The 18,791-nt window shown below is 56.6% G+C and overlaps 1 protein-coding gene across 2 annotated transcripts; it reads right to left on the bottom strand.

The window, feature by feature from the left end:
* Window positions 1-2,379: 2,379 nt before the first annotated feature.
* LOC144937584 (protocadherin-10-like) lies at window positions 2,380-18,204 on the bottom strand. 2 transcript variants are annotated; one of them, XM_078864893.1, is made up of 4 exons: window positions 15,503-18,204; window positions 13,010-13,068; window positions 8,964-9,136; window positions 2,380-4,704 (listed from the first exon to the last, which is right to left on the bottom strand). In XM_078864893.1, exons 1-4 carry the CDS (start codon window positions 17,990-17,992, stop codon window positions 4,004-4,006), a joined length of 3,423 nt encoding a protein of 1,140 aa, XP_078721019.1. In that variant the 5' UTR covers window positions 17,993-18,204; the 3' UTR covers window positions 2,380-4,003. The 2 variants fall into 2 exon arrangements, with proteins under 2 accessions (XP_078721019.1, XP_078721020.1); XM_078864894.1 differs by lacking the exon at window positions 8,964-9,136 and having other exon boundaries at window positions 4,548-4,704.
* Window positions 18,205-18,791: the final 587 nt, after the last annotated feature.

The raw sequence follows: 18,791 nt of genomic DNA, 5'->3' as shown, positions 1-18,791 counted from the left end.
TCACACACCACCTAACTCTCATCCCACTACTCGCCCCTCCACGCACTCTCCTACAGCTCGAATCTCACACACCACCTAACTCTCATCCCACTACTCGCCCCTCCACGCACTCTCCTACATCTCGAATCTCACACACCACCTAACTCTCATCCCACTACTCGCCCCTCCACGCACTCTCCTACATCTCGAATCTCACACACCACCTAACTCTCATCCCATTACTCGCCCCTCCACGCACTCTCCTACATCTCGAATCTCACACACCACCTAACTCTCATCCCACTACTCGCCCCTCCACGCACTCTCCTACATCTCGAATCTCACACACCAGCTAACTCTCATCCCACTACTCGCCCCTCCACACACTCTCCTACATCTCGAATCTCACACACCACCTAACTCTCATCCCACTACTCGCCCCTCCACGCACTCTGCTACATCTCGAATCTCACACACCACCTAACTCTCATCCCACTACTCGCCCCTCCACGCACTCTGCTACATCTCGAATCTCACACACCACCTAACTCTCATCCCACTACTCGCCCCTCCACGCACTCTGCTACATCTCGAATCTCACACACCACCTAACTCTCATCCCACTACTCGCCCCTCCACGCACTCTGCTACATCTCGAATCTCACACACCACCTAACTCTCATCCCACTACTCGCCCCTCCACGCACTCTCCTACATCTCGAATCTCACACACCACCTAACTCTCATCCCACTACTCGCCCCTCCACGCACTCTCCTACATCTCGAATCTCACACACCACCTAACTCTCATCCCACTACACGCCCCTCCACGCACTCTGCTACATCTCGAATCTCACACACCACCTAACTCTCATCCCACTACACGCCCCTCCACGCACTCTCCTACATCTCGAATCTCACACACCACCTAACTCTCATCCCACTACACGCCCCTCCACACACTCTCCTACATCTCGAATCTCACACACCACCTAACTCTCATCCCACTACTCGCCCCTCCACGCACTCTCCTACATCTCGAATCTCACACACCACCTAACTCTCATCCCACTACTCGCCCCTCCACGCACTCTCCTACATCTCGAATCTCACACACCACCTAACTCTCATCCCATTACTCGCCCCTCCACGCACTCTGCTACATCTCGAATCTCACACACCACCTAACTCTCATCCCACTACACGCCCCTCCACGCACTCTGCTACATCTCGAATCTCACACACCACCTAACTCTCATCCCACTACTCGCCCCTCCACACACTCTGCTACATCTCGAATCTCACACACCACCTAACTCTCATCCCACTACACGCCCCTCCACGCACTCTGCTACATCTCGAATCTCACACACCACCTAACTCTCATCCCATTACTCGCCCCTCCACACACTCTCCTACATCTCGAATCTCACACACCACCTAACTCTCATCCCACTACTCGCCCCTCCACGCACTCTCCTACATCTCGAATCTCACACACCACCTAACTCTCATCCCACTACTCGCCCCTCCACACACTCTCCTACATCTCGAATCTCACACACCACCTAACTCTCATCCCACTACTCGCAGCAGTAAGTGTTGCTCGGTGAGAGGTCGCTCCTTCTCCGCTGCTGCCCTTACGGTCTGGAACTCCCCTACGGAAGACCACGTGTCGTATTCTGCACACGGATGAGGAGGATTGCCCATGTCCTGGGCCGCCCATAGTGGGGGGTGCGGGAACCCGGGGCAACTCATCGTATGCCCCCCCTCCCCCATCGTATGCCCCCCCTCCCCATCGTATGCCCCCCCATCGTATGCCCCCCCCCCCCCCCATCGTATGCCCACCCTCCCCCATCGTATGCCCACCCTCCCCCATCGTATGCCCTCCCACCATCGTATGCCCCCCCTCCCCCATCGTATGCCCCCCCCCCCATTGTATGCCCCCCCATCGTATGCCCCCCCCCCCCATCGTCTGCCCACCCTCCCCCATCGTATGCCCTCCCACCATCGTATGCCCTCCCACCATCGTATGCCCCCCCATCGTATGCCCCCCCTCCCCCATCGTATGCCCCCCCCCCATCGTATGCCCCCCCATCGTATGCCCCCCCCCCATCGTATGCCCCCCCCCCATCGTATGCCCACCCTCCCCCATCGTATGCCCCCCCCCCCCATCGTATGTCCCCCCCCCCCCCCCGACGTCTTCAAACTAAACCAGAAGTATTCTGACACCGTGACGTCGACGCGGGGCCGCGGCGGCGAGCGGGGGGGGGGGCAAGCGAAGGTCCCGGGGCGGTCGCCCCGCTTCGCCGCGTGCCCCAGGAGGCGTCATCTGCCCGCGGTGGTGTTGTGTGCGCTTCTCAGCCCCGTTCATTCATTCATCACAACGCCGACGAGAGCTCACAGAGACGCGCGCGCGCACACATTTATTTTTGTTATTATTATTCAACGCGCATGCCCGAATCGGAATTACTTGCGAGAAAAATACTCGACGAGAATATTTACATCCAGGGCGGTTCGAGCGGTAACTCGCATGCACACTGTCGATTGTCTTCGCATATACACTGCACATTTTGTAAACTATAGCTGCTCTATGTAATATCGCAATGTCCAGACATCAAACCACACTGCTGCTTTAACAGTTAAAGCCCTTCCCCCCCCCTCCCCGTGTCGCTTTGGCCGTGGGTGGCTGTTTGATCCCGGCGGCTCTCAAGCTGCTGAGTGCGCAGGCAGTGCAACTGCACCGTGGCCCAGACGCCAAGCTACAAAAGGGGTTGGGGGCGGTTTGAATTGGACGTGGGAATGAAACGAGAAGAAAAAAAGTATTAAAGAACTACCATTGGAACCTCATTTGCCAGTAAAAAATATGATAATTGTTTTTTTACCCTTTTATCTGGCAACAAAACTGACACCTTTTTCACAAGGAGTCATGTTTGCATAGATCACAATACCTGCAGTCATAATGCAAACAAAAAACATAACTCTGATAATGTATGCACTGTCGTTGAAGTTGATTGGTCCACACCCGAGACAGCTTTCCTTAGAGCCTAGTCTCACCATGTGTCAGTTTGTTGCCAGATAAAATTGTAAAAAACCAAGTATCTATATTGAAGAACTAGATTTGAAGTTTTCGTGACTGCAAGGATTCATCATCTTTGGTTTTTTCGGTAAAGTCACGTAGGTAAAAACATTCAGTAAATTAAGTCACGACGTTTCGGGCGCAACACAAGCGTCCATCTTCAGGTGGGGACAACTTAGCGAAAGCACAACCACTTAAGTGTGTCGACAACTTGTGTTGAGCCCGAAACGTCGTGATTTAATTGATATAATTTTTTTACCTACGTGACTTTACCAAAAAAAACAAAGAGTATAGTTTTAACGAACTATCGGCTGATATTTCGGTCTTAGGGAACCAACCACACTACGCCACTGATTTGAACATACTTCACCACGCTGAGCAGCGTGCAGATTGGTGAGGTCTTGGGGAAGGACACTGGGCATTCATTCCCGGTTTAGATATCGCTCGCCACTGATGTTGGCCGTGTGCCGGGAATCGAACTCGGCTTGTCGGTTTCACATAGCGGAGTGCGCTAACCACTGCGCCACCGCCCTCGACACCCCCCTCCACCACCGCCCCATGCACCACCTGGTCTCGGTGGCCGTTCCACGCGGCTTCTGTGCGGACAGCACTCGGCAATGAGAGCCGAGGGTGACAGTCGCCGTGCTCGACACGATCGAGGAACATCGGCGCCGACTGGGACCCACCAACCCTCCCTAGCGCCGTCCCGGACGTCTCGACGCGCGAAGGGAACGTCCGAGAAGCTGCAAAGCTCACGGAGTCGCCGCGTCGCCCAGCGCGCTCGGACAAACACGGGGAGCGGGCGGGTGGAGGGGACGACGACTGCCGGTCGAGTCCCGTTGCGGTTAACTTGACGAGAGCGGCGCAAATGATTCGATGCGGCGCAAATGATTCGATGCGGGTAAGCGGACCCGGCGCTGCGATCTGGCCCGCATTTGGGACAGATCACACGGTGACTCCGTCGACCTGCTCCAGCGTGAGGTCCAACACGAGCCTGGCATCGTGGTGGTGCGAGCACGTGTCGTCATCATAACCACCACCACCATCGTCCTCATCACCGCTACCGCCATCACCACCGTCACTATCAACGCTCAGCACTCTGAGGAACCCCACGCTCCTCTCATCGTCCTCATCCTCCTCTCCCCTCGCGTCCTCATCTCGACTGCACAGCGAGTCGAGTCCGCACTCCAAATCTGCTGCTGATGATGATGATGAAGACGACGACGAAGACAGCAGCAGGCGGTGGCTCTTGCTGCAGCGCGCCTCTGGTTGGGACTCGTGACTGCAGTACCGCGCCACGCACTCCCCGAGAAAGGCGCTCAGTTCGGCAGCGTCACTACAGCTGCTGCTGCTGCAGCTGCTCCTGCTGCTGCTGGCACCGTTACAGGCTCCAGCGCCAGCAACTGCACCGACGTCTTTCTTCTTCTTCGTCGTCAGCTGCTGCTGCTGCTCTGCGAGCTGGCGTTCATCTTTCCCGAAGGTGAGGAATGAACAAGGACGCGCCTGGGGTCCCGGCTGCGCGTGCACGTTGCATCTGTAATCCACGTGGCCGCCGCCGCTGCCGCTGATGTTACATGGGGATGCGCGACCCCTGCTGCTGCTGCTGCTGCCGCCGCTGCTGCTGCTACACCAGGCACCGTGACCCCCTGGGAAGAAGCCAGGAAGGGTGCGGGCAGGGTCGGGTTCAAGGGTTCGGAGGGAAGAGGAGGAGAGGATGGGGGGGGGGCGAGGAACAGGAACATTCACGGTTACGTCTCGCGGGTGTCTGGGAATCGCGGATTCAAAGATGCAAACCATCCACCTGATTTCATCGCTACATCTCCCGCGGCGAGCGACCTCTGGGACGCGTTCCATCCCTTGGCTGCCCCACTGCGTTATTCGTTTTGTTGGCGACCGGCACCACCGCCACCTCTCGCCACGACGCAACGTGCGCAAGGCCGCTTCTCGACTCTTCCACGGCGTCTACGACGTCGATCTCGCCTTGCGCTGCTCTTCAATCCACGTGTTTCTGTCTCTCCGCTGCGACTTTGGTTGGTTTCGCTCCCGTCACTCAGGTGACCCCCCCCCCCCCCCAGGTGAGACTCAATCCCTGTGGCCTCTCTTGAGTTCTCGCCCGGGCAGTGCCGGATTAAGCTAGTGATGGGCCTGTAAGCATGATGTTATAAAGGGGCCCTAAATACTGTATTTAAAACACATAAATATTAAAACACATTTTTTACTTGCACAGTAAAGTAATTGTATTGTTTCACTAGCTATATACAACCAGATAATACGACAAATCGTTAACCTTAGACACCCAGTCGTTCATAAAAGTTGAAGGTGGTATAGTACTATAGCAATAGAGCAAGTGCAGAATCACTAAACCGGAGTTGATAGCTTGAAAGCATTTAGCGCGGGGCCCTTGAACGTGCGGGGCACGTAGCATACGTAGCTACTTGTGCTACTGCGATAATCCGGCACTGCGCCTGGGTATAAAACAAATTCAGCCTGGGACTCCGTGCGTTTTGGCGTGGGTGTCGTGTTCCGTCCGCTGCTGCGTGAAGGCCAAGACGGCGCCTCTACCGCTCCACTCGCGGGGAGTCTCTGCGCTGGGCGCACCGTGCGCGTTCTGATTTTATTTTTATTCATTTAGCGATTTGTTTTCCTATACCTTGAAACTCCTTTCGTGTTGTTGTATTGTTTGTTGTTGGCGTAACTTCTTTTCAGACCCGCCCCTACTGAACGTCTGTGCAAAAAAAATTATCTTCATAGCTCATCGGATTCCTCCTCCTGTATAAATTACCAAAAAAACATCTCATATCTGGCTGCTGGTCTCTCTGCCTGCCGGTTGTAAGTCCCACGCATGCGTCTCCGCCCCACAACCCCGCACGCGTTTTGTAATTCAACATGATTAGTCAACTCGTCATGTTTTTGCAAACAACCAACAACAGCAACAACAACAAAAATCAAGGGGGGAAAATCTGACGTGGCAAGAGACTTTCCGAAGCCTTTTGGTTGAAGGGCAAAGCCGCCAGTTCCTCCCGTGTCTCCGTGCCGAGTGTTTGTTCTCTGGCTGATGTGAGATTGGGGTCCCGCGGGACGAGTCGGAGGCAGGGAGGGGGCCGCTACTGGTGGCTGTGTTCGCGAACCATCGCAAAGTGTAAATATCCCCGGGGCCTCGCGTTCCGTAGCACCCCCCCCCAACCCACGTCCTCACACACCCCCCACCCACCCATTGTTTATCTCATCTCGCAGCAGTTCCCTTCCCACGCTGCCACCGAATACAACAACAACAACAAAATAGTGGGGGGGGGGGGTCGTTACGGTTTAAGTGTGAGCCCCCCCCCCTCCCCAACTGATTATGCCTCAAGAATTGGGGGCGATGCTGGTGAGGGCGCAGGGAAGAGTGCGAGACAGGACAGGGGGGGGGGGCACGAGGGGGGGGACAGGGGGTGGGGGCACGAGGGGGGCAGGGGGTGGGGGCGGCAGGCTCTAGACCGACTACCCCCCCCCCGCCAACATCGGCCCTGATGAAGCTAGTTGTAATTACTGGCGAAACGTCGTACTCAGATTGTAAATGTTGTGGCTGGGCTCTCCAACACACCGGTGTTGCTGTACTAGTGACGAATTGGCCACGTTCTGTTTACGTGACAACCCTTACAAGTTGGCTGTGTCGGGTGGTGGCGGGTTTTAACGACACATTTATATGTTTACGCGATCTAACCCAAAACACCTCTATTATGGATGATATTCGTCGCGACAGCCTATACGACGTGTTAAACTGACTACTGTGGGGTGCTTTGCATCAATGTCAAGCTGATCGTTTAGTTCTTAGAGCTGGAATGTTGATAGATTAAGTGAAAATCCACGTAAATTTAATCCGTCTTTTGTGCGTGTGTGTGCGCAGTTATTGATGAACGGGCTGTGACCATCAACTCCCTCCACCTCGGCTGGTGATGTGGCCGAGTGATTGCAGAGGTTCACCGGTCGAATCAAGCGGCGACCCTGGTTAACCATTGCATCTGTATCAACCACATCTGTACCCTCTATCTGCTTCACAGTGGATATTAAAGATCCGACTGATGTCGTTCTAAATAGTAGGCCGTTGTGTGCCGGTGTCAGGGTCCACAATTATACCGCAAATTACTCTTTGAGGGTTATACACAGCAGCAGCAGCAGCCACTGCTCTCTGCTGGCCAGTCTAATGCCCCAGGTCACTCTTGCAAATGAGACTCGTGCTCGTCTCGTGAGTCCTCACCACCTGGTTTAACAAAATAAACATCAACTCATGCGAACCGATCCTTCATCGTAGGCAGCCGAAACCCAGGTTCAAACCCAGATTATATCGGCGGCGCTGACTCTGGAGTCTAATGTAGGGTAGCGCAGGCTTCACGATGAATGCCGATTTTGTTTGCTCCGGCCCGTACCTGCACTGCTGCTGCCAACGCAGGGCCCAGGAGAAATGACGGCTATTGTCTCACGCACAACCAACTGGACTTTCGCTTGATCTTCACGAGCGCGTGGCCAATAAACACGTTCAGATTTACCGGGGGGAGCACGAGGATGGAACGGGGGAAGGAGCCGTCCGTGGCGCGTCGCTCCTCGACGCGAATCGCGGCCACGACAAACGACTTGAGAAGGGAAAAAACCGTGCGGGGGAGGAGGGGGGGGGAGCCCCATTGTGTTGGCTCGAACAATGAATGGGTGGGAAGGGGGGGGCGCAGTGGGAGACGCGTGCCGGAAAGGGCGTGGGCCGCGCACTCCCCTAGGGGTTTGCGAAATTTCGTCAAATAAATAAACGTTTTAAAAACTCGTACATCCAGCGGTGGATTAACAAAGGGTCGTAAATTGTGCTCATTGTAACGAGCAAGCCCGCCACGTCCTTTGGGGGGTAACCATCAGTCCGTCCTTCTCTCCAGCCTGCCGGCGAAACTTGCGCTCTAATTTTATTGTAACTAATGTTCGTAAATGATCGGCGGCTTGAAACAATGAAGGGCACGTTTCCACAACTCCCCGCCGCCCCTACCGCCGCCTCTGTCCACCCTTCTCTCGAGCCCCTTCTCAGGGAGGCTCTTCCGCTAGCAGTAGAGAGAGCAAAGCAAAGTGTGGCCAGGGTGGTGGCGCCGGCCTCCATGCCCTCTTGAAAAAGCTCTCCAAGAGCGCTCTCTGCCAGCAGTGGCGTGAGCCAGCGATTGTAGGGCTCCACCTGTACCCTGTATTTGATGCGAAAGTGCCACCACCCCCACCGCCCGCCTCCCCCAGTTCTCCTCCACAGCCCAATCCCCACGACGCATGGATGTGCCCATATTGATTGAAGGCCTCGTGGTGGTGGTGGTGGTGTTGGGAATGTTTGACGGATGTCACTACGTGTGACCAGATCATGCGGAGAGAGAGAGCGCCCGGATCTCATCAGATCTCGGAAGCTAAGCGGGCAAGGGCCCCGGATATAGTTGCTGTATTCGTGGCCACCGTGAATATCAACAAGCGGGTGCTCCAGGCTTGCTGCTGCTGCTGTGAGGGCTTCGTAGTGGGCATCAGAGGGAGGGCACTGGAGCGAACTACAGGACAGCAGCGTATGCGTTACTGACCGTCATGGTGACGGATGGGGCCAATAACCCCACGCGTACAAAACCCGCCCGCCTGGCGGAGGGGGCCACTCATCCAGCAGTGAGCCGTGGTGGTGGTGGGGGGCGGGGAGATTATTTGACCATACTTCACCACGCTGGTCGGTGTTCGATTTGTGGACATTGACACGGAGGCGAGAGAAGCGCGCACGGGACCACGGACGCTGGCAAGTCCACGCGCCGGGGGGCGATGCGGAGAATTTCGCGACCGAGAGGATTTATGAGTAGAGCGCGGGGGGAGGGGAGGGGCGGGGGACACGAGACCCTGGGGGGTGGGGTGGGAGGGGCGGGTTGAGGGTTACCTGCTCTGTTGCACATGAGAAAGCTCCTCGCCCTAAGTCTAATCCTGAACGCGAATCTGACCCTGTGGTCAGCGCGTGGTCTCCCATCATCACCACCACCGCCATCACCACCACCACCACCGCCACCAACGCCGCCGCCTCGCCTCGGCCCAACTCCTAGCCCGCCCGACTCCCTGCAACGCAGCGCGGACGTTCAGAGACACGTGCGGGGGGAGAGGGGGGGGCGAGTCCGTGGTCAGAACGGAGCGGTGACCAAACAAGACCGAGATTTCGCCCGCGGCCAAAGTCATCATTTGTCACCGAGAGCGGGCGGAAGCTGAGCGGACGAGCGGAGCGAGTTGGGGGGCGGCTGCCTCGGGCACCCCCCACCCCGAGGGGAGCTGCAATACTCCCACCCCTCCCGCCCGCCCCCCACAATGAGAAGTTCGTGCGAGCCAAATTGTTGGACACAAGTGAAGGCGGGGCTGGTGGTTCACATTGTTGGTGGGGCGGTGCCGGCGCCGCATCAGGAGGGCTCGGGAGGGAGGTGGGGGGTGGAAGAGAGGAAGTCACCCACCCTTGTTCCCGGGCGCCAGAATATCTCGCTACAGCTCTGGGTACCAACGCTACCGCCATCTCCTCCTCCTCCTCGCTGCCAATGCTTTCCACTCTCTTCTGCCACATTCCGCAGCAGCTGCTGCTACTGCTGCCGCACAGGAAACGCTTGACCCACTACGATCTACCCCGACGGTGCCCTCCAGAGGTGTGGACTCGAGTCATGTGACTTGGACTCGAGTCAGACTCGAGTCATGAATTTGATGACTTGCGACTCGACTTGGACTTGCATAACAATGACTTTGTCCCACCTATGAGATGTGGACTCGAGTCATGTGACTTGGACTCGAGTCAGACTCGAGTCATGAATTTGATGACTTGCGACTCGACTTGGACTTGCATAACAATGACTTTGTCCCACCTCTGGTGCCCTCCTCCCCGCCCCCTACGCCGCCGTCTCCTCTCGGGGCCCCCCACTCAGCTCGCCCGGCTGCGTGGGGACCGCGATCACTCGGGAGCTTCAAATCTCGCTGGATTCGTCCCCGTGTCGCTCGCTAAGACTGGGGGGGGGGGGGGGCAGAGCAGGGGGCGCGTTCGCAGCGGCTACACGCACCGCCCTAGCGCCAGGCGCTCGTCTCGATGTGTAAGTGCCCGAAGTGTCATCTCGGGTGCTGGACCCGCATGGACGCGGCTGAAACTAATCCCCTTGCACCGCCTCGATCACAATGGCGCACGCCCCCCGTGATCCATCGCTTTGGAGGCCATGGGGTTTGTGGGTCACGCTTTAAAACAACACAACAACAAAACTCTGTGGTGGCCAGGACACGGCAGTACGGCAAGTGAGCTCGTGAAAGCCACGCTGTAGGCGTTGTCCCCTGCGCGTGTGGTTGGGGGGTTTTCTCCGGGCACTTCTGGTTTCCTCCCAGACGCGAAGGCAAACTCTCATGATGAGAATTGGACAAAACATCCCACAGCGAGGGCCCACTTGGAGCCGGGGACTCGAAGTGACTTCGCCGCATTTCTGTCACCATTCGTCACTCGTGCTCAATCCACTGCTGGATGAAGGCTTCCCCAAGCCGTCGCCGTCTTTAATTATCCATTTTATGCAACCATCTACCCAGCCCTAACACGCAAGCTGATTTCATTGATCCATCTTCTGCGGTGAACGTCCTCTGGGACGCGTTCCATTCCTTGGCTGCCACTCCGTCATCATCCTTGACCATCGTTCCTCCTACCCACGTGTCCTGCCCAAGCTGCCCACTCACGTGTCTGAGCAGTCACTGTGATGACGCCCCTAATGTCCGTCTTCCTCTGTACGCCTCGCAATTTATTTCCGAGCGTGCAGCTCTCTCTCTCCCTCTGTCTCTCTGCGTGCTGATTTGACACTTTTCATTCATTGTTTGAGATGATTTTGTAACTGACCTTGTCAGTAGCTGGTTCGCACACGCTCTGCTGCGTTGCTCCGACTCACGTCTCCAGTTGTCTAGCACAAATTCTTTATTAAAGTTTAACACGTAGCAGGCTTTCTCGACCAATATTATTCATAATAAACGTTTTGGGGTTAGATCGCTTTATTTATAAATGTGTCGTAACCCTCCACTACCCCACACGGCCAATCAACAACAAAGTGTCACGTTGACAAAAGACAAAATAGTTCACTACTTTAGCCCACCGGTGTGTTGAAGAGTGAATCCACAACATTTACAGTTTTTGAGTACGACGTTTCGCTGGTAATTACATCAATTCTGGCGAATTGCTCGATGATGTTGGATGTAATTACCAGCGAAACGTCGTACTCAAAAACTGTAAATGTTGTGGATTCGCTCTTCAACACACCAGTGGGCTAAAGTAGTGAACTATTAGTCTTCTTTATTAAACCCTTCTGTTTAGCGGTGCCTCTCGGCCATTCACCTGTGCGTCCCATAATCACTCTCAACACCATTATTTTATATATCGAGCGACGACGGTGGCTGCGCGGTCATCACACAGGCGCCTCAAAGCAAACAACCACCTGAGTTCAATTCCCGAACGGGGCGTTGTTCTGCGTCGAGTTTGCATGTTCTTCCCCTGTGCTCTGCGGTGGGTTTCCTCCGGCTTCATCCCTCCCACAGCGAGCGACAAACCCCACGCACTCACTGATGTTGGCCACAAAACAAGCGAATGCAAACAAACAAAAACATCACCAACAAATGACTCCATTCAAAACGTTGCCACGCAGCAGCAACATCGCCCCCATATTGTGGACAAGAACTTGGCGTGACCCGCCTGAACAATGGCACTTTGAGATTCGGTGGGGCTCCTCTTGGTTAAACAAGCGCATTGTCTAATACTAAGCTTAAACATCATCTACGCCTCGAGTTTCCCGGCTGGCTGCTTGTCCGGTAACTCTGTTCATAATAAAGGCTTTTGGGTGAGATTGCGTAAGTATACATGTTGTGTCGTAACCCTCCACCACCCGTCACAGCCAATTAGTAAGGGATTTGTCACGTAAGCAAAACGCCAATTAGTTACTACTTCAGCCCACCGGTGTGTTGGAGAGTAAATCCACAACTTTTACAATTTGAGCACTGTGACGTTTCGCTGGTAATTACATCCAGCATCATCGGGCGATTTGCCACGATCGTGTTGTTGTTGTTTGTTCTTAGTGGCAGCTGTGGGCCCGCATCGTCACCGAAACTAGCCGGGCAACTGGCTGCACGGCGAAGGAGGAAGACGTTCAGGAACCGCACCAATAATAACAACAACAACAACAGACATATTCTCAGGTTTTTTCGGTAAAGTCACGTAGGTAAAAACATTAAAATTAATGAAAGTAAAATAAAACAAAACAAAAATAAAATTCACGACGTTTCGGAGGCAACACAAGTCTCCGTCATCAGGTGGGACCGTCACAGCCGAATTAGCTGCATCAAGTGAAGCAATGATTCAAGATGTAATCCCTTATAAGCAAGTTGATGCAGCTAATTCGGCTGTGACGGTCCCACCTGATGACGGAGACTTGTGTTGCCTCCGAAACGTCGTGAATTTTATTTTTGTTTTGTTTTATTTTACTTTCATTAATTTTAATGTTTTTACCTACGTGACTTTACCGAAAAAACCTGAGAATATGAATCATTGCAGTCACGAAAGCTTCAAATCTAGAACAACAGACATAGACACACAGGAGGTGGGAGAAGCGAATACAGAACCCTGACCACGGTTCACTTAAAATCGCTCTAACCTTTCAACGCGAGCTCCAATGAACGTACATCTTACGCCGTAAATATTCTCTACATCGTAGAGAACATAAAATATACAATACGTATTACCTCGGCATCGTGCCATTACATTTAAGAGATAATCATAGATTACTTTCAGTGCTCCGAGTACAGGGGCACTCTGACAAGATGGGTGGACATCACAGCTGGCTCTTATCTCCCATAGCGGAGACACGACCACAACAACAACGGGACCTCTGCTCCTGATGGTATCAATAATAACAACAACAACAACAACACGCCTGTGGCTTGTACCTGCTGCCGTTGCTGCCGCCGCCGCTGCAAGGCAGATCCGTCCGGCTCTTTCGGGTGACCTGCGGCGAGAGACGGACCATCGAAAATCTCCACGTCTCCTCCCTAAACATCACAATCATCATCATCATCGCCACCGCCACCTCCTCGAGTTTCCACCAAGGGGTGCGAATCCGTCCGTCCTCTCTCCGTTCGCCGCTGCCCGTTTCAACTTCACAAACCGTGCCCCGATTCAACACACCCATGAACTCTCGTCTATTCTCACACCATCAATGGTACTGTTTGTTGCTGGGCGCTTGGATTTTTTATATAATGCTCTGCAACCGTGTTTTAATCGAATAATCTATGTTAAGCCGCTTCCTTTCATCTAGATTTGAAGTTGTCGTGACTGCAGGCATCCATACTCTTTGGTTCTTTCGATAAAGTCACGTAGGTATTAAATAAAGTCACGAAGGTATACAATAAAATTCATTTTATTTAAATTAAATACATTTTAGTTTGTTTTTAAATAAAATACATTTTATTTTATACCTATGTGACTTTACTGAAATAACCAAAGAGTACCGCATCCTTTATTTAACCATGTGAACTTATAGATCGGTTTCACCTTTATGTGCGTCATCATCAATCAGGCAGGCGTACTGAACTAATTCAGTGCTCCTGTGTAAGGTGTGTGAGGTGTGTGTGTGTGTAAGGTGTGTGTGTGTGTGTGTAAGATGTGTGTGTGTGTGTAAGGTGTGCAAGGTGTGTGTGTAAGGTGTGTGTGTGTAAGGTGTGTGTGTGTAAGGTGTGTAAGGTGTGTATGTGTGTGTGTAAGGTGTGTGTGTGTGTGAGGTGTGTGTGTGTGTGAGGTGTGTGTGTGTAAGGTGTATGTGTAAGGTGTGTGTGTGTAAGGGGTGTATGTATGTGTGTAAGGTGTGTATGTGTGTGTGTAAGGTGTGTGTGTGAGTGAGGTGTGTGTGTGAGGTGTGTGTGTGTAAGGTGTGTGTGTAAGGTGTGTGTGTGTGTGTAAGGTGTGTGTGTGTAAGGTGTGTGTGTGTGTAAGGGTGTGTGTGTGTAAGATGTGCAAGGTGTGTGTAAGGTGTGTGTGTAAGGTGTGTGTGTAAGGTGTGTGTGTAAGGGTGTGTGTAAGGTGGATGTTATTGTAGGGTGCGGGGGGGAGGGAGACTTTCTCCCTCCTGATCGGTGGGGACCTTTCGGCAAACCCGACTGCGTTACCACACAAACACGCTTTGTGACCAACACAGAGTCGGACGGATTCAGTCCCCCGTGACCCACATCCTGGTGTATAAATCACGCGCAAAGACAACGATCCCCACAGACTGTTGGGGCAAGTGCTGTGCACGAATACCTATGAAGGCCGGCACGGCACACGATGGGGTGGGTGGCCAGCACCTGGCCCGATCGCCGAGTTTCGTAGCGCAGCGCACTAACCCCCACACTACCGCTACACTACCCCTACACGACTCCTACACTAATTCTAGATTTGAAGCTTTCGTGACTGCAAGGAGTCATATTCTTAGGTTTTTTCGGTAAAGTCACGTAGGTAAAACATAAAAATTAATAAAAGTAAAATAAAATAAAAATCACGACGTTTCGGAGGCAACACACACTGAAGACGGAAGCTTGTGTTGCCTCCGAAACGTCGTGATTTTTATTTTATTTTACTTTTATTAATTTTTATGTTTTACCTCCGTAACGTTACCGAAAAAACCTAAGAATATGACTCCTACACTACCGCTACACTTACTCCCTCGCTGTGTCTCAGTCTACCGGATCTCTCCAAGAGTTCTCACGGCTGTTCCAGCCTGCTGGGGCTCATTAGCAAAGTCACGGCGTAACTAAACACATTCCGCTGGTCTTATAAAGAGAGACGGTGCTATTGGGGAAGAGCACTTTCCTCTAGGCCAGTGGTTCTCAATGGTTAAACAATTATAATGCTAATAGATACGTAGCGTTTAGTGCCCGTGCTTAATTTGTGTTTCGATGATTTACCTTCAAAAGAAATCTGGGCATGTCTCGCACCACCCAGAAAGGGCATCTCGCACGCCCAGGGGCTGCAGGGTGCACCCCATGTGAAGGAGAAGAAGAACCACTGGGCTAAGGGATGCGGACTCGTGATGGCAAAACAATCGCGAGACGATGCCGATGTCGTCGATTGAAGTCGGTTCGTACCGACGCAGCGTCATTCACCAGAATCGTGAGACTGGGTTATGCGAGGTTTGCGTAATTTGCGTTACATTTAGACTGACAGCAGTTGCCCAAAGCTAAACCAGCAAGCAGTGAACAACACCACCAGCGATAAAGAACACAAACGAGACGGGAATATGAAGACGCGACAATCGTCAAGTTAACAATGCTTCGAATCGAAGGTCCAGACTTACGGCCCTCATCACCGCGGTCAAATAGGTCAGCCGACTCGAGTCAACGCCCCCCCCCCGCATCGCTCCTCGCCCCCCCCCCGCCTCACCCCGCCCCTCACTCCCACCCCCTCACCTGTGCGCGCTGTTCGGGGGACTCTGGCACGTGCGGCGCCCCCTGGCCCGGCTCCCGCTCCCCCTCCGCGCTGCACTCCCCGAGCGCGGCCGGCCGCGGGCCCCGGCGCGCGGCCGCCTCGCTCGGCGGCACCACGACGATGTCGCGCTTGCTGATGGCCTTGTGCGGCTTGCGGTAGAGGTAGGCCTCGGCCGTGCGGCAGTTGTAGGTGCGGATCTCCTTGTTCTCGCGCTTGCACACCACGGCGATCACCACCATGGCGACGAAGAGCAGCGAGCAAACTCCCCCGAGCGCGATGATGAGGATCAGGGAGAGCGGCATGCGGCCCGCTTCGCCGCCCGTGGTGCTGCTCCCGCTCTCGCCCTCGCTGCCGCTGCTGCTGCCGCCGCTGCTGCTGCTGCCATCGTCAATGCCGTCCAAGTCGTCGTCGCCGGGATTGAGCTCGTCCACGGTGTCCACCAGGATCACGGTGATGGTCGCGCGCGCCGTCAGCGCAGGGCTGCCGTGGTCGCGCGCCTCCACCGTCACCTCGAACCTCCCCGGGTCGCTCGGCGCGAAGCTCCGCGCGCTCGTGAGTTCCCCGCTCCGCGCGTCCACCGCGAACCATCCGAGCGCCTCGCCCCCCTCCTCCTCCGTTTGGACGACGGAGTAGCTCACCCTGCCGTTGTCGCCCTCGTCCGCGTCCGTGGCCTGCACGCGCAGCACGACGGAGCCGCGCGCCGATTGCCGCAACACGCGGCGCGTCGCGTTCCCGTTGCGCAGCCGCGGTATCGACACCGCGGGCGCGTTGTCGTTGGCGTCGCGCACCGCGATGGTGACCCGCGCGGTGCTGTTGAGCTGCGGCTCGCCCAGGTCGCGCGCCTCCACCGTGAAGCTCAGGCGCGGCAGGGACTCCCTGTCGAGCGAGCGCAGCGCGTAGATCTTGCCGCTCACGCCGTCGACGGAGACGTAGGAGAGCGCGGGCGGGGAGCCGCCTGGCGCGATCGAGTACACCACGCGGCCGTTGTCGCCCAGGTCCGGGTCCGTGGCCTCCACCGTCGCCACGAAGGCGCCCGGGACGTTGTTCTCGAGCAGGGAGAACTCGTAGGCGCCGCGCGTGAATCCGGGCGCGTTGTCGTTCCGGTCCGTCACCACGACGCGCAGCGGCGCCGAGGCGTCGAGCGGTGGCGAGCCCCGATCCTCGGCGCGCACGAGCAGCTCGTAGGCGTCGGTCGTCTCGCGGTCGAGCGTCGCGGACGTGACGACGGAGTAGCCCGCGTCGCCGCGCAGCAGCTCGAAGGGGCCTCCTCCTTCCAGCCAGCAGCGGTAGCGGCCGTTGTCTCCGTCGTCGGGGTCGCTGACGACCAGCGAGGCCACGAGGGAGCCGGGGGCCTCGCCTTCGGGGACGCGCGCCGTGCCCTCTGCGTCCACGCCGAGGGCGATGCGCGGCGCGTTGTCGTTCTCGTCGAGCACCGTGACGAGCACCTTGGCGTAGCCCGTCATGGGGTCGGGCCCCAGGTCCCTGGCCTGGACGCGCAGCTCCAGCGTGGCCGCCTGCTCGCGGTCCAGCGCGCCGCGCAGCCTCACCTCGCCCGTGGTGCGCTCCACCGAGAAGAGGTCGCGGGCGCGCGGGTCCGAGCGGCCGCGCGCCGAGTACTCGACGCGGCCGTTGTCGCCCTCGTCGGCGTCCGTGGCGTTGAGGCGCGCCACCAGGAGGCCCCGCGGCGCGCCCTCGCGGAGGCGCGCGTGGTAGACGACCTGCGAGAAGACGGGCGCGTTGTCGTTCGCGTCGAGGACGCGCACGACGACGCGCTGCGTGGCGACACGCGGCTGCGCGGCCCCGTCACGCGCCGTGAGCGTGAACGCGTGCAACGCGCGCTCCTCGCGATCAAGAGGCCTCAGCAGGCGCAGCGAGGGGAAGGCCGGCCCATCGGCCGGCCCCCACGCCGCCGACTCGTCGAGGCCGAACGCGTCCGTGCCGCTGAGCTCGTAGCCGCGCACCGAGTTGGTGCCCGCGTCGAGGTCCCGCGCCGCCTCGAGGGGGAACGCGGTCCCCGGCGGCGTCGCCTCGGACACGTTGAGCACCGTCGAGTGGGACGCGAACTCGGGCGCGTGGTCGTTGACGTCGAGCACCTCCACGCGCACGTGGCGCACCTCGGAGGGCCCCTCCAGCACCACGGGCACGTCCAGCGTGCACGGCGGGAGGTCGTCGGCGCCGGAGGGGCCCGGGCACAGCGACTCGCGGTCGAAGCGCGACGCCGTCGTCAGATCGCCGCTCTCGGGGGCCACGCGGAAGGACGCCGAGATGACGTCGGGCCTCCTCGCCCGCAGCTCCGCGGCGCTCAGCCCCAATGCCTGGGCCAGGTTGCCCAGCGCCGTCCCGGGAGGGCTCTCCTCGTCCACGGAGAAGCGCAGAGGCGGCGGCGGAACGGACGCGCCCGACGCGCCCAGCGCGGCCACCGCGAGGAGGAGGAGGGGAATGGGAAGCCGGGTTGCCCGCGGGGACGGCATGCTGATTGATAGCGCTGCTGCTGCTGCTTCTGGTGGTGGTGTTGGTTGTGGTCGTGCTATCGACAGGAGGGGCGCCGTTCCACGCACTCGAGGCCGCACGGCGCTTCTCCTCCTCCTCGTCGGTGGCGTCGGCACCGACGAGTGACGCGCGGACGCATCGGGAGCGCGGAGCGCAGCGTCTGGGCAGCGGGGCGCGGCGCAGCGCGGAGGAGCCGCGCTCAATGAATGAATGGGAGTGGTCAGTGGGGAGGAGAGGGGATACATGCGGAGGAAGGAGGACGGAGCCAGGGGGCGGGAGACGGGGGAGGAGACGCCGGGAGGTCACGAAGCTTCGTTCGTTCCCCCGCCCTCTCGCCCCTTTGCCAGATCACGCACCGTGCGGGGGGGGGGACTGAGCTCCTCCACCTGGAGCAGACTCCACGCGGGAATCGCGCGACTTCATCTCCCGTAGCTCCAAGCAGCCTCCGCCCTGGACCACCCAGCGCGATCTGGACGCAAGGCGGAGTGAATGGAATTGCGAATGCGATGCGCGGATCTACCCGCCGTCTGAATGCGAGCGCATCTCCGGGTGCTGTGCAGAGACCGTGGGTTTGTATCCACGTTGTCCATCGAGGCGGTCGGTCACAACGTTTCTGTGAGTCTCTCTCGGGTCTATGAATTCGGAGGGTCCTCTACGCAAGTAAATGGGGGTTCTCTCGTGCGAGTTCGTGGGTGGACAGGCGAGTCATTACTGCAATGGAACGTGGACGTAGAGAGCGGCTATATTTCGATTTAAAGCTTTCGTGACTGCAGGGATTCA

The sequence above is a fragment of the Lampetra fluviatilis genome, chromosome 19 (genome assembly GCF_964198595.1).
Source record: "Lampetra fluviatilis chromosome 19, kcLamFluv1.1, whole genome shotgun sequence".
Classification (NCBI taxonomy): Eukaryota; Metazoa; Chordata; class Hyperoartia; order Petromyzontiformes; family Petromyzontidae; genus Lampetra; species Lampetra fluviatilis.
This window is presented reverse-complemented; position numbering and strand designations above follow the sequence as displayed.